Consider the following 17404-nt stretch of genomic DNA (forward strand, 5'->3'; position numbering starts at 1 on the left):
TATTATAAACAGCTCTTCTTTTGTTTTAATTTTTATTTATATAGCTTTCAGTACAAGACTATAACAGATGAACAATTAAATAAAAAATACAATTAGGCGGATAATATTACATAATCACTTATAGGTTTCTATAATATAAATATTAATAATGGAAATAAACGTTTGTGTAAAACTTCGGTTATGAGAGACATTAGTGGACCAATTACTACATTATAGTTAAAATATTATATAAATGAAATTACAAATAAATTGCGATATTATATTTGAAACAATATTTAATGGAGAATTATCAGAAGTAACGGCTTCAGCGTTGGATTTATCCCGAAATTGAACATGAAATTCTTAGACCTCGTTCGACAGAGTCTTTGAAAATGTTTTGTGGATTTTATTTCTGTTAGAGTTGAATGATGGCATCTTGTTGTGGAACAATTTGAACTGTTTGTACGATGGGCAGCTTATAAAATTGGTAGTGTGAGCTCTGGAACATAAAGCTTACTTAGCCGGTAGTTTATGTGGCTTAGTGCAATCTGTGGTAAAGTGATCCTAGCTACATAAGACTCAGTGAGGCGTGTGTAAACAATACATAAACGTGTGTCCGTATAACTGGCACCACTTGTATTGTGGTAAAGTCGAACTTTTCTTAGGCTTAGTCTTTCTATGATGATTTTAAAATGCAGTAATTTTGTCAATTTAAATATGTTCCATTTGAATTCAATATTATCAAGCTCACAAGTAATGAGTGACATAGGCTAGTTGTTGATCATATTAAAATATTATCAACACAAAGGAAGGAGAAACCCAGTTCTGTTTGGGAAGTTATAATATCTTCAAAGGATGTAGAATGATGAAGGTAATGAATAAATGCTACAATTCGATGTGTATAACGCGGTGAAAATGTGTAGAAAGATAGCTTAGAGATAATTCAAAATTTGCTTGTGATATTTGCAGTTTGGAGTTTTAATATTTAATGAATTTTAATGAATTTAATTATTGAAGAATTTTGATGAAAATAGCATGAACCCATTTGATCCTATGATAATGATAAGGTTAATTTTAAGCTGGAAATATGTTTGATAAATATTGAAGGTGACTTTTGAGCAAAGACTGGATTTTGCATAAAATGCATGTTTCTATTTTCAACATTATATATATATACATGCAGTCAATGAGTGTCCACAAATATCAAAATTTTATATTACATATTTTAGCATGTTTTGACGTTAATGCATGTTCCGCATATTTTTGCATATTTTAACAAAAAAACCGTACAAATATACACCTAACAATCCAAAAAGGTGTGGAGTAAAAAAAAACTGATTATATGTAGGTACATATAGGTTACTAAACGAAAGTGAGTTAATTTGTTGAAATTAACTTAAATTATGAGCTTAATTCTCCTTACGGCCGTTTGTTCAAATTCCGTGTAAATTAACGGTTCTCGTTTTTTCGAGTTGAATACAACATTATTTATAATTATTAACGTTGGTAAGATTGATTTGACGAGAAAAGAAAATGAAACTGTATGGTTGGGAAATAAATTCCGTTTTATTATATGGTTAAAAAAAATACACGCATCGTAATAATTGAATGGTTTTGGCATATAAAGAAAGGTTTAATTTCCATTTCTCTCGTTTTCGTGTTAACATAGGTAAAGCCGTCATATTAACGGCGAGTGACATATCATTTACATTTTGTATACAAGTGTTGTTCTGTGTTACATAATATTTTTATAATACGATGAAAAAAAATTAAAACTGTATTGTTTAGACTCTTCTTAGAATTGTGTCACATCGCGACAAAAACGTACGCTATAATCACGATTTGCAAATCCTTAATCTAGTCAGAACTAGTTTTTGGATACATATTTTACGCGGCCCATACGTTAAATACCATCATAAGTTTTATTCGTTAATTAAAGTAATGTATTGTTTTATATATTATATACTATAATTTAATATTTATGTTCACTCGATGAAAATCAATTCGGTATGTTTAAAAATTAAATCAGCAGAATATGATGGGGGAATACGTATAGTATTTCCTTATCAAGTATAATTAATTTAAAATCATTACTGAATTCTTTAATTTATATATCGATAAATTATTAGCATTTATTTACCAAAATAGTAATGTATTTGTTTGTAATAAAATCATATACTCTATTCTGAACAACCAACTGTTGAAAAATGTATTTCGGTTCGAATCATTTTTATTGTTGATGTTACGATGCAGTTATATATTCTTATATATAGATATAATTGACCCCGAAGATATTGTGAGGGTAAGTGGTCGACGGAAGGCATCTCGTCGGACGTAAAAATACGATTATGATCGTACGATAATAAACGCGTACCGATGTCTCTTAACCTCTTAACACGTTCATTAATCATCGCAACGATGACTAGTCAACAAATACCGAGTTGACTTATTACATCCTTCCAATCCTCTATTCGGCAGGCAGGCCTAGCACGGCGGATTAGGCCTCGATGATTGCATTATTCTCTAGCTAGTGTTAAGCCGTTATATATTGACCAATACATTTTTTAAAACGTGTCTCATTAAATCTTACGATCGCGTAAAGTATACACGCCTGTTACTTCTATTGAAAACACTATTTTTTTTTATCATGTCCGCAGGTACGTCGACAACAGTAGAACGACGACCGTCGAGTCAGACGACACATCGCAGACCATCAGAATCGACGGAGCCACGTTACCGTCATCGTCGCCACCGCCTGCTGTTACCACTACCGCGGTAGATGACGCGAATACGGAAGAACCGACAACTGGTACAACGACGACGTCGACGACGACAGAAACCGAAGACGAGGACGTAGTGACAGTGTTAGCTGTAGCCGCTGCCATGGACGGCGGTTTCGGCGCAGCCGGTAGACCAAGTACCCAGACGCGGGCACCGTCTACGACCAACCGGATGCAGTCGACGACTGGCGGCGGACGGACGCAACAGCTGGCTGCAGACACAGCTACTCCGGAATACTACGACGACCAACCGGAAGATCCGACATCAGCGCCGGTGCCGGATTGTTCGGCCCCAAACTCTTACCTGTACTACACGGCGTGCTCAGACTTCCGGCAGCAACAGCTCCAGCAACAGCAACAACAGCAGCTTCAGCAGCAGCAGCTACTGGTTCAGCAGCATCAGCAACAGCAGCAGCTTTACCAGCAGCAGCAGCAGTTCTACCAGCAGCAGCAGCTTCAGCAGCAACAGCAACAGCAGCAGCAGCATAACCACGTAGCGACGGCGTTGGTCAAACAACGTCCGGTGGTCGGCGGAGGCGTTCAGATCCGGTTTCCGGAAGAAAGCGATCCGGCCGCGGTGGCGGACAACGCGAATCTGATCCGGTTCCCGGGACCAGCTCCGTACCGGACCACTAACAAGATGTACGAAAGCAGCAGGCACCCTACGTGGTGGCCGACGGGATGGCCAGAACATCAGAAACAGCAGCAGGATGACCCGGTACAACAGCATCGCCGTCTCCACCATTATCTGCCGCAACAGAAACAGGATGTCCGACTCTGGGAATTCGGGTCTAGGTTGCCGAAGTCCACCACAACAACCACAGCCATCCCACCTCCCCCATCGCCATCACAGTGGCTCCACAGGTTCTTCTGACGCGGACGAGACAGGCTGCTGATTCGTCAATGATCGTATAAATACAAATATAATTATTTTATACTACAAAACACATGTACACCCTCATCGTTTTATTAATATATAATCTTAGAATAATAATTTTTTTCTAAAAGATTTTTACTCAGTATTTCAGCACTAGTTTATTCATAATTATTATTATACTTTTGTTGCCATATTTAACTATTCCCTAGAGTAATATTTTTTTTTTAATTATAATTATGTTTTTATTTTGTTTCAGTCATACATTTTATTTGTGTTCTAGCTTCAACCGCGAATATAATTGTTTTGTTAGTAGCTAATATAGCGTATACATTATTTTTTACGTACATATATATTTGTAAGTACACGTATATAGAATAATATTACGAATATCAAATAGTTGCGCAATATTATTTTATATCCTGCTGCTGCTTCCATCGTGCAATGCGTTTTGCCTTAAAACCATAATAACACTCTAACTGTACTATTATCATTTACTTATTATTTGTTTGTTAATTTTATTTTTTTAATCACTAAATGTAAATAATCTTTAAGCGTGTTCCTATTATAAGATCACGGCCTCTAGTTGTGCAAATAGCTGCTGCCGCTCGATGTATTAGTGTAAATAATCAATATCACAGAAATATGTACAGTAAGCATAAATATAGTGCAGTATATAATAAACCTACATACTTCTATATACGATTTTTAATATTATTGTCATTACTATTATAACTATATCGATGTAACAATATTATATTATTATTACTATGAACGTCATGAAATTGTGTATTAACAAAAGTTATCTACAACTACTATTCCACCGATATATACATTTTTTATTATATAGGAGGTAATCTTATGCACTTTCAGATCAGATATTATAACTATTATTAATATCATTATAATTATTATTACTATTATTATATTGTATACTGATATGATACATGCCCTTCATATTATGCATTTCTTTTTCGATATCGATACTTAAAATGCTTTTGAATTTGTATAAGAACATTTATTATTTTTTTTTACGTAACACAAACTCCCTCATAAATTACATTGTATTTATTTTATTTCTGAAAAATTATAGAACAGTTGTTTTACATATATTTATAAATTTTAATTATTATTATTTTTTTTTCAATTCATTTTACAAAAAAAAAAAAAAAATAGTATTGCAACATATACATGTTACAAATTTAACAAACTGAACAATTTCAAATAAAATCATCAGTGATAATAGTGCTCGACAATCATTATATATTTTTATAATACGTTTCGTTATCATAAATATGTATTTATATTTTTTGATTTTTTACAGAAATAATAAAATGTTTGTTTGTATGAATTATTATTGTTATTTTATGTTCAAACTATTAATTTCCTTTCTTCAAAACTTTTATGGATATAGTCATGTAAAAGGTACTTTTGTTTTGAAGGTTTTCAAAATTTAAACACCGACGGAAGAATCCACCAAAACATTTTATTTTAAGGAGTAATGCTTAGATAACAACCTACGCTTTGACGCGTTTAATTCCATATTTTATAATTCGTTTTAGGAGTGGTGTGGAAAAAAAAGAACGAATTCCACAGCGTTTAGTTATTTTATAAGTTTCTACATTAATGTGGAAAACATTTTCGCGTCACGAATGATTTTATTTCGTGTCCTATAAGATTTCTACGCGTGGAGGAAAAAAAACAGTGACATAGCTAAGTGTGTGAGATGAAAGATATACTCTCCTTAGTATACATATTCATTCGAGTTGAAAAAAAAAATGTTGCCACCATTCTAAAAATTTGACTCGACCAAGACTACGTGTACCTTAGACTAACGAAAACAGCTTAAAATGTGATTTTTATTCGATAGAGGGGAAAAAACCGCGTTACGAAATTCGGAGCCGATCAGCTCAAAAGGAGGGGAAACAACGTGAAATTACCGGTTGTTGTCGAGTAAACCATACGCGTAAGCCGTCGGTCACTCGGGTCCGATAAGGCATTTGCTACGCGTTCACGTGACGCGATAGTGAAATATTCTTAATGATACGACGTCAACGGTTATCGTCCGCACGTTATTTGTTATTGTTTAAACGTGTGCAACCAGTCACCGGTTCGGTACGCAGGTACGTGCACGATTCACTGCGATCGATTAGAATTATTCTTTGAAATTTAAGGAGATCAATTCAGCCCCTCATCAGAGCGCCCCAAGGCAAAGTTAGGCAAGGTCTGCGAAGTGTAAGAAGTTTGAAGTAAGGTGTGAGAACGTGTCCGGGGGCGATGATCCGACCGCAGTGCACCAACGAGGAATGCAATCGATTTCCCGAACCGAGAACACATGTTTCGCGATCAGGACGGATTACTCAGAAGATTGTAATACGCTTGTAATTGCGGTACGCTACGTTGCGACGATTCAATCGTAATCGCTTTCCGACGTATTTATGTTCGTCAACGATTCGTTGGCGCACGTGTGTTGCAACAATAACGCTGAGCCGAGTTGTGCAACAGAGATACGACAACCTGTGTGCGCAAAATAAGTGATAAAACCATAGCGACCGTTAGAACTCATTTCAATTATTATTTTATTTCGTTGCTTGATACATTAACGTAGAATGTTCGCAGTAAAAATTGTGTATCGTCCGCGGAAAGAACGACGTCAAATTATGGACGCATATGATCATCGGATATGCTCCTTATCAGTGTTGTTGCTCGAATGAAAAAAAAATATCTAGATAAAGATAAGATAAATAAAAGTAGTTTTTATCTAAATAAAAATCAGATAGATTTCTGAATTTTTATGTATAATAACAAAGAATTTAAACTGAACATTTATAAACATTATTCCTTTAAGAAGTCTATAATAAGTACTAAGGAGTAATTCAATTTTATTAGCACCTTAGATAAATATAAAATAATATAACTGATATATATTATTATTTCGTACTCTAAATACTATAAATATTTTTAAGGCTGAAGGAAGTACAACATATTTTGAAAGGATTGATTATTTATTTATTTATTTCATGTTTTATTTACAAAATTCTAAAATTGATCAAATTTTGAAGTCAAATGGTTTAATAACATGGAACAAATTATTTGTAACGGACTGTAACGTTTATTTATTTCTTAATCATAGAATCATATTTAAATTATTAATCTTCAATTTTTATTATCTATAAATTTAATTATTATACAACACTGCTCCATATATATTGTTTCATCGGTACGTACAAGAGCTCTTTTTGCACGTGTCACATGAAATACGTGTTTATCAAAAATATATACAAGTTTTTAAAATGATAAAATGTAGTTATTTTGTGTTTAATTACATGTAGTTTTAATATAATATTATTTGTACAAAATTAAGATAATGTATACGTTTTTATTCTGTATGAACACGTATTTCACGTGACACGTGAAATGAGAGCACCACTACATATCGTTTTATGACATACGCACGTGCCGTTTGCGCCCGGGCATCCCCCAAAATATTGTAAATGCGGCCCTACAATTTAAGTTATAAGAGTTATATAAGTTATAAGCTATCAAGGGTAAGTGGCCTGTGTTTTAACTGATATTGCTCAAATTAAATGTAATTTATTTTAAAATATGTAAAAGAGTAATAGATAAAAATAAATGATGTTTCGTAATAGAAAAAAATTAATTACATTTTCTAAATTTCCGTGCAAAAGCTTATTATGACCTATATGAGAATACTATTGGAGATCAAGGAAAGCATATTAATTGATACTAATATATCACAATTTACAGCAAATAAAGTGATATTTATTTAATTATTTATTTATTTATTTTAATTTGTTAAATATACCTACACGTTTTGTTAAGATAAAGCCCAAAAGTATTGTAGGCACCCTCTGAAATACAAATCTTCGCACGCCTATATTCTATAATATTATCTATTCCAAGACGAATTACTAAATTACTGAATACATAGTATTTTAAATTAATGTATAATATATAATATATTAATATATATATATACTATGTAAATATAAAAATGTTTTTATTATTTAGTTATATTGATAAATGTTCAACAATTTTTTTTTTTGATCTTAAAAAGCTCTATTTTTACTAATTTTTAAAACATTTATTTCGTTAATAAGTTTATAAAAATTGATTTGTATTTTCATAATTAAAACGTGAGTAAATATGAATATATTGGAATGAGATTTTGTGAATTTAGGATTTAATTTACAGTGAAATGATTCATAACTATAGGTGGTGCGCTCTGGTGTAACTATTCGTGAAATCCATAAATGAGAATTCAATTTTGCTTCAAAATTGATTCAATTTTTAACTAAATAATCGCAGAACTTTAATATTCTTTCTTCATTAGAAAGACAAAACTGACATAAGACTTCATTCGGATTCAGTTATGGTAAACCAAATACCCATTTTAACCACTTATTAATTTCGCGTAATTTATCTTGATATTCTTTAGACAAACCTAGTGAAATAAAGTATAAATTAACATATGTATTTAAAAATACTATTCACAAAGGCGATGAAACGTTTACAAAATGTGTATAATATTAGTTATTAATTTATTCTATTTATTTAATCATTAATATGAATTTAACAATCAAAAATTCGATGGCCATCGTCATGAATATGAATATATAATTAAAATATTATTTATAAGATTTTTTTTACGATGACTTTGAATGTATCTGTACCAGCTTTGGGTCAAATGATATCTGCATCCTACGATCTATATATCTGGCCATAATTTTTTAGCGTCAATATTTAAGCATATTTAAAAATTAATTTAACTAACTTGATACGAAATTGACTTATCTAATTTTTACCCCATTATAAATTACATTTTTTTTTATTTCTGTGAAAAATGAATTGTATTATTTTCATAAAATTAAGTATTTGAAGTAACTCGCGTTGGGTCATTAATATTTTAATTTCCATATAGGTTTGATTTTTAAGAAAAGTAATCGGCGGAGTCGATGGGTGGTTTTTATTGAAGTCAGCGTAATCAATAAATTCCCAAGAGTAGGATACCGTTCCTAAATTCTGCGAATTTTGAGTCCGTGAAAGCGTTTCAATAGAACTCATACGGCGGGTCATTAATCGAAAGACCGATGTCATTACTCGGTTTTTAATTGAAATTAATCGCACTCAACATTACTGCTTGTGCCGCCACCGTACCGTCCATCGAATACGTGAATAATTGTCGCGTAAAAAAACCTATTTGGATAAAAGCGTTATTTTAATATAATAATATGTCGTACTGGTACGCGGCTACTGGTGTATAATAAATAGTTTAAAAAAAAATATGACCTACAAAATTCTATTTGTATTATCCTGTTCGTTATTTCACCTAAGACGAAACTGGTTCACGTAATTTTTTTCTCTTCACGATGTTGGCGCAGATTAACGCGAGTATGCGTCCGCATTTTGAACGAACGCATCACAAACGAATATGTATAAAAAAAAAAAAAAAAATCACATATGTGTGTAAACAATTTACGCTAATCTTTTAACTAATGGGTATTTTTAAATTATTGATTTTAATTTGTCAATCGAAACCCCCTCCCCCCCGTACCATACTTAGTAAAAATGTCGATTAAAAATTATTATATCTGTTCCAACCCGTAAATAAGATACTATTATAAAGGCGTTATTAAGATACGATTAAACGAATCCAATTGAAATTATTCTTACGGTTTATTTTCCACCAACTTTCCAACGATTTTGTTATTACGTTATATTATTTGGTATTTTGGCAACGGTGAAAAATATAACACATGATGGCAACGCGCTGTTTGAGATAAACAACTTCTGACGATCTATTTTACTCCGAAAAAAAACGAATTAAACGCATACGCGTAAAACCGTATTGGTGCGCCGGGGAAAATAATAAAACGAATCCAACTGCGATCGATTTGCTAAATAAAGGCTTATGACAAATCGAATATGAGTTGGTGGTTTCATCGTGATTTATGACCACTGGGATGATCTTGTTTAGTTTATATTTTGACGTTGAGCGCGTTCTTAGTTTTTTTTATTGATATTAAGTTCGTTTAGAAATGCGATATACACTCAAATACGATATATATTCTCAAACTTATAAACGTTGTTTAATCTCTGTAAAAATGTTTAAAATTGTTTTAGAAAACGGTAAGCGCTGACATTTCTATTGTGTTCGTTAAAATAGGTAAATAAATAAATAAACAAATAAAAGCTTACCTCAAAGTATTAATATATTTGTAAAGTACGACAAAATATGCTACGAATTGATAAAAAATCGATTAGATTTTTTAAAAATGTTATAACTAATTTAATATTATTATTTTCATTCCCAAAGCCGGCAATAATAATACTACGTGATTAACTGATCAAAATTTGCTGATTTCGATTTTGCATTGTTCACTTATGATTCATACAAATTGTACAATTAGAATTTAAATTATTTTTTTTTGTATTATTATATTTATTATATTTATTTGTATTAACAATGACAGTATAAAAAAAAAAAAAATAAATAAATAAATAAATAATATGATAACACGAAATTTATCGCATTAGATTGGTTTTACGAGTAAATAATTATGTCAAAAACCGTAGCTGTACATTTTGCTGTATTTTTATAACTTTTCGACAGATTTTCGAAATTATTAAAAAAACTATTGGAGAATTTGTGAAATGATTCCTGTTAATGTACTTATTTATATAACTAATCAATTTTTTAACTTATTTTTTATTTGGTGATAATCGGAGAACTTCTTTTAACAAAATTGTAAATAAAATATTGTATAAAATAAATACTCTCACATGGTGTAACTAAAACATTCTATGTTTCACATAGAATCTAAAAGAAAATTCCAATTTATTAGTATCAATTATAACTTTAATATAATATTGATTATATCTCATGACTTAATAATACTAAATAAACTAGTTTAACCTAAAATCATGAAATTTAAAAACCTAGGCTAACCTAGCCTAACCTAGGCCATCGTTTTGATTTACTGTTTCAGGTATATATATATTTACATACAGTAGAACTTCAATTACCCAAACGTCAATTATCGAGAAATCCAATTAACTGGGCTAGAAAAAAAAGTTTGTTCTTTAATAACTTGTAAATCGCACCAATGTTTCATGTTAGTTAAATCATGGATAAGCGTACAAAATTTGACTTTAAAAAAGTCATGGAATAAGTTACTGAAGTAATCTGAAGATACCCATAACGTGGAATTAAATATTGAAATATGTGAAATACAGGAGTATATAGCTAAATTCACGTACTTGATGATTGTGATGAATAGAATATAAATGAGTGGTTAATTATGGATATTAATTATCTTAGTTATCAAATACCTTCAGATGATGAAATAGTTCCAAGATTATTTGAAGTTGATATTGTAGGAGAGGAAAATAAAACTGACTATTTGACTAACGGTGAAAATGAGCCGCCTCATTCTGAAGCTTTTGGTGCGTTAGATTTAGCGTTTAAAGGTTTGAGAGGAAAGAAGAATCAAACACAACTCAATCATTGCAGTTAAGTTGATCGAGAGACAAAGCTACTCTAAAAAGAAAGTCCACTATGAAGTAAACTAAGATATCGTAATTTTTCAAAATGAAATAAAGAACGCTCCAAATTAGCTTTTTGTTTTAAAATATGTTATTGTATTTAAAGCTTATTATTTTTCAATTAAATATTAGGTATAATAAAATTATTTGTTTACCATTCAAAATTTCAAATTATACAAATAAATAATAATTACATCCATATAATTATGTGACTTTTGATGTGTCTAATAATCTGGATATTTGCTTATCCGGACCACCCTTGACATTAATTAGTCCAAATAATCGGAGTTCTACTGTATATATTTCAAGCTAACTCAATAGCAGATGTAAGTTCTTTGCGCATTTGGCATATTTTTTACTTGGTTAGTATCTGTTACCGACTAGTTTAATTTAAACACAAAAGTCTTACTGTATAAAATAGCTATGACATTTTGTTTAAATGATTATTGAATGAAATAAATTGACATTGCACTATCATTAAATAATCAGTAAAACGGCATTCAACAATATAATCATTATTGAATCTATATATTAAATTTAAGTAGTACTCACTGACTGACTGAACAGCGTACAACTAAACTACCATAAAGATAAATTTGAAATTATGAAGGAATGACATTTTACTTTATATAGGTGCATTTTGAAATAAATATTTGGTAATCGCATTTTTAAGAGCCAAAACCGTTTTGGGTTTTAGTCAGGATATTTAAATGTTTTTACTTTTTTATATGCTAATATTAATAATAATCGTGTTCTTTTTCAACTAACAATTTTTTTTACGTCGAAATAGTAAAAATACCAATCAAATAAATATGCGATACGAATACTTATATGTTTCTATGTGTTGAATGTAAAAACACATGATTAGTTTACGTTTTAACTAATATCTCAATTTCATAAAATATGTGACTCGTGATTTTCTGCAATCATCGATTCAAATATACACTTAAATAAAAAAGCTGGAGGAATTGATGAAATTAATAATTGTATTAATGGATTAATGTTATAATTAAAATAATACAAAAAAAATTAAAATTAAAGTCCTTTAATTGTAATTCAAAGCACAAGTAAACTATAGGCAGTTTTAGACATAGTATGTGTGCATTATAATAGAAGGGAACAAGCATTAGAAATAATTAGTAGAGGCTAAATACGGGTTCCTTTTATCTAAATTGATTTTTGAAAGTTATAAGGATCGAGAGATTTTAGTTTGTCATTAAAACTTATACAACTTTAGGGGTTCATAGATTTGAGCGACAATATTATAGCAGAATGCAACGTTTATTTAAGAGCACAAACGCGCTATCAAGCAAATGTCATCAATAAACCATTGCGGAAACTGACATATGAAATATTATAACAAACGAGCATTAGTTTAAACATATTTTTATCACTCAATTAAATAAATCAGTCACACTATTTTGTAAAATATGTAGTCCTCTTTGGCAGCTCTTCCTTCAACATAAAAAGAACGACTGCTGAGTTAAATATAACTCATAGAAACCATATTTTTTAGGAATCAAGTGAAAATATAATACACAAGTAGAATGCGAATATAATATAGTTACTTGTTTCTACTGATTCTGTGGAAATTTAATGGATTTATTTTCAAAAAGTAATTTTAATACGTTTGATTTAAAATTAAAAATAATACCAATGGACGGTAAGTTAATGACGAAAATGTCACTAAAACTAAGCTGGAATTATTTAACCACAAATGTGAATTTCACAGAAAATATATAGATATTAAATAATTAATTAAACTTTTTTAATTTAGGTTTTTTAGGTTTATTTAGGTGAAAAAAATTTTTTTTTTTAGTTTTTTGTTGAAACAAGCAACTAGATAACATAACATATAGTTACGTCATTTTTAATGTTTAAATAATTATTAATCATTTTATGATTATCCAATGATCAAAATGATGTGCACTATTTAGTTTTAATTTATACTTCATACAAAATACATTTTTAATATTTACGTGATTATGATTATTTTAAAATATACAAAAAAAAAAAACCTAATTATTAAGTCATCTAGTAAATTATTTTGCTAATCAAGATAAAAAGTTATAAATGAAACCCCAGTATTATTTACTTGACTATAGATCATTTCCATTTTTGGATAATATTATTTGTATATAGATGCATAACAATATGTGTGCATTTTTAAATATCCTTCGTCATTCATTAATAGAAAGCAAATAAAAACTTCACATTTTATGAAATTGAGATATTAGCTAAAACAAAAACTATTCGTATGTTTCTATTTGTTGAGTGTAAAAAGACATGACTAGTTTGTTTTAACTAATATCTCAATTTCATAAAATATATGACTAGTGACGTTTTTGCAATTATCAATTAGTTTATATTTGTTATATAAAAGAAAATCTACTTAAAAAAATAATATGTATGTTTAATTTGATTGCATTGCTTCGATAAAGGCAAAATAAAAAAAAAAACATTATTTGGTTGTGTTAGTAATTATATTGATAACTTTTCAGATTATTTTTTTCAGATATTTTTGAAATTTTTATTGATAACATATAAATGAATATTTTTTAATTTTTTTATTCACAATTGTCGGTAATTATCTCAATTCGCTTATGCTAAATAACATGTATTTTTATTTATTTACTTCATCCATGATGCAATTTTATATATTGTTTTAATGTATATAGATAGCAAAAAATTGATAATTTGATAAATAACTCAATTGATAATAATAAATTTTTATATTTTTCTAATATTTGTATTCTCATTATTGTATTGCGTTTGGCTTATTTATAAGTATTACCCAAAACAAGTAAATTTGTTATTTAGGAGTACTCGCACTGTATATTGATCGATAGGCCTAAAAAAAATTATTCTTAAAGTTAAATAGTAAATAATAAAACATAAAGTTAATTAATAATTTGTTTTTCGTTTACTACTGAAAATCATCAAAGGATTTGGTTACGATGATTTGATTAAACCCAGCGGTAGCACGTTTGAAATTCAATTCATACCATTCGTGCATTTTATTAAAATTGCGCATAATCTAGCCACGAGCTATACCAGAACTATCTGGTATCCCGATATGTATTTAATATATACATATAATGCTTATACGAAATTGATTAATCGCAATTCATTCGAAAGAAGAAAATGTAATATATTTTTATTTTTATTATGTTATCGAGTTTAATATAAGTAGTTTGTGAGTAATGCACGTGTCATACGAGTGCTTTTCAGTTGTTTTTATCATCTTAATATAGGTACCCGTTATGACCGTTATAGGGGCGATAGAATAATAATTACAGAAGTCACTGTACTGCGAACACGCGGGTGTTAGTTTTTTTTTTATAATTATCTTCAAGCGTATTCAATTACATTTATTTTATAAATGTAAAATTAATGTGCATTTAGATTATCTGTTGTATCCAATGGTTTTAGCCTTGGGTCATCATCATCCGGTTACAAATAATATCTTTAACACAGAAAATCAACTATAAAATAAATAATAATAACCTATAGTCTGTGATAATATATCGTTCACAATTTATAGTTTTTATTCAACAATCTTGTGTTTATTTTTATAATTTATAATATAATACTATAATACTTATAGTTTTGAGATGAATATTTGCTTACAAATGTTATGGCTTTATTTGTTGTGTGCACCAACACGAAATTCTGATATTTTTTTAATTTTTTTGAGTAAAAATGTAAAACGATTTATAAACATTTTAATTTATTAGTGTTAACTATAAATGTATATTTTCTTGATTTTCTCGGTTTTGTCAATAATATGTTTTGACGTGCAAAGTACAGTAAACAAACGATATTGGTAATACTTATAATAAACAATATATCCACATTACGTTCTCCGTATAATATATTATGTTTTAATTTTTAAACGTGTGCATCTCAAAATGTTTAAATATTTATAACGAAAATTATGATGGTAAAAAATAATAATTTGTGTAAGGAACAATGAATCAAAATCGAAATTATGAATCATTGAAACTGTTATCTAAATAGATATAATATTCGAAAATATATTAATCTAGTAATACTAATTTGGCTGTATGACATAAGCGCCAAAATTAATATTTTATAGAAGTAGGTAATTATTTAAAAATTGCTATATCTTATATGAATTGTATTAATATTATTATGTCGATAATAAATTATAATATAAAATTATATAATATTATAATATATAAATTGGTTGCTTTTTTAATCCCACTCTTTTCATGTATTCTGTACGATTTATTTCACTATCTTGGTATTTTTTCCATTAAACAATTATTTCTTCGTGAGATATCCTTAATTTATTAATACGAGGAGAGTTCATAAATAAATATGTTTCGATTTGTAATTTTAATAATACATCAATTACTATATGAACGGAACAATGAGCCATATAAAACTGATCTTTTAAATGTCGATGATATGATTCGACTGCATTTGTAGTTAATATAACCTCATTATCCGGAATTTCAGCTCAAATTAATATCTGTTACGATTTTGGCGCTTTCGAACTTAACGACTTTTTTTTTCTTATCTCATTTTGGCGCTTATGTCTTTCACTGACTAATTTTAATCAAAATCGATAGCCAAAATTCTGTTTTTATTAGTACCTACATCAAAAACACCATCGATACAATTAAAAAAAAACATTATATTCATTATACTTTTTTGGAATGGATTGAAATTTTATTTTTTAAGATAATACATAACCTTTATTGAATTACATATAATATGTAATTTTTTCATAACACTTAATAAATAATATTATGAAAATACATCAATATATTATAGATGTATGTAAATATGTATATTATTCTTTGTTTTTGTTTTGGTCTTGTATAGTTCTAGAATGTCAACAAATAAGCTGCCCTAAAACACCCAAATATGCATTTGTAAGCAAATAAAATAGTTAATATTAGTATTTGACTAGTTATAATTTGCATATCATTTATATAAATGTTGAAGATATATAGTATATTATACAATCGTATTTGGAGTGTAATCAATGATCTCTATCAATTAAACTTATGAAAAATATTTTTAATTTTAAATCAAATAAAGAATACTTGAAACACATAAATCAAAATAGGTATAGAATCGAAAAAAATTTCGTTTTAATATGGTGCTATTAAGTCACTAGTAAGACCCACGTCGTAAAAAGTTATACAAACCGAAAACTATAAGACATTTTTTCTTCTAGTTAGTCAACATGTGTTAGACGACGATAGATAAATAGTTTGTTTCACGGAACATAGATTTACGATTAACTCGATAAAAAGAGGCATATAAATATTGGTTATTCAGATACCATATTGTAGCGGACTATAACTGCAAGACATCTGCGGTTAACGTAACGAAAGGATAACCACCTATAAACATTGTCTTTCTTTATTTATTAGATATGAACTTGACTCATCAAATATGTGATTAAAATTATCGTTGGACACACACTAACTCTAAAATATCCTGTCGACAATACAATAAAAGGAAAATGTGAACATCATGACTGGTTACATTATGTCGTGGGTATGACTAAGACATGGGCAGTAAAATACAGTTAATGATTAAGACCCGGTAGGAGAACGGATAATACATTGTTTTGAGTACCTATGATTATTAATTTTCTAAACGAAATCGAACTGTGTAAACACATGGTTTTTCAGGTATTTCGTAGTCGTTAAAGTTTAAATAGTGCAGTCGTATTACGAGTATTGTACACGAATTCCGATAAAAAAAAAAAAAAACTTGATTTCCGTCGCTGTAAAAAACATTAGCCGCCGGCTGCCCTTCCGTCATCGATACGATGTGTACGTACTTCCGGTAGTGTATGTTGTGACGACGATGATCAATCATAATAATTATTAATCGTAATAACAATGATGACGATAAACATGCGGTCCACGTAGATCCGTGTAGGTAACCCCAACGGTCGGACGTGTGTGCCACAGCGCCATGACCTTTGGTCCGCGGTTCGGCGGCGGCGGCTACGGCGGCGGCGGCTACGGCGGCGGCGGTCCTCCTGCCGAGTATCGATTCCCGCGCAACTGGTAACACTGTGGGCCGTTGACGTCATGGCGGCGCGGGCCGGCGTGCCAGGCCGGGTCGGCGGGTGGTGGGTGGTCGGGCAGCGCGCGCCATAGGGATGATGGAAATGTACACGGGGTTTTCCACCCACGGCGGTGGGCCGCTTTTC

General features: G+C 29.9%; 1 protein-coding gene across 2 annotated transcripts in view; it reads left to right on the forward strand.

Moving 5' to 3' along the window:
* The window catches only part of LOC112685157 (AF4/FMR2 family member 4-like), a 57664-nt gene extending 53919 nt beyond the window's left edge, over positions 1 to 3745 (forward strand). For both annotated transcript variants that reach the window (XM_025556944.1, XM_025556943.1), the window contains exon 3: positions 2637 to 3745. In XM_025556944.1, coding sequence (XP_025412729.1) covers positions 2637 to 3633 — 997 coding nt within the window. In that variant the 3' untranslated portion in view covers positions 3634 to 3745. The remainder of the gene's footprint in view (positions 1 to 2636) is intronic.
* The last annotated feature ends 13659 nt before the right edge of the window (positions 3746 to 17404 follow it).

The sequence above is a fragment of the Sipha flava genome, unplaced genomic scaffold (assembly GCF_003268045.1).
Source record: "Sipha flava isolate LNK unplaced genomic scaffold, YSA_version1 268_pilon_pilon, whole genome shotgun sequence".
NCBI lineage: Eukaryota > Metazoa > Arthropoda > Insecta > Hemiptera > Aphididae > Sipha > Sipha flava.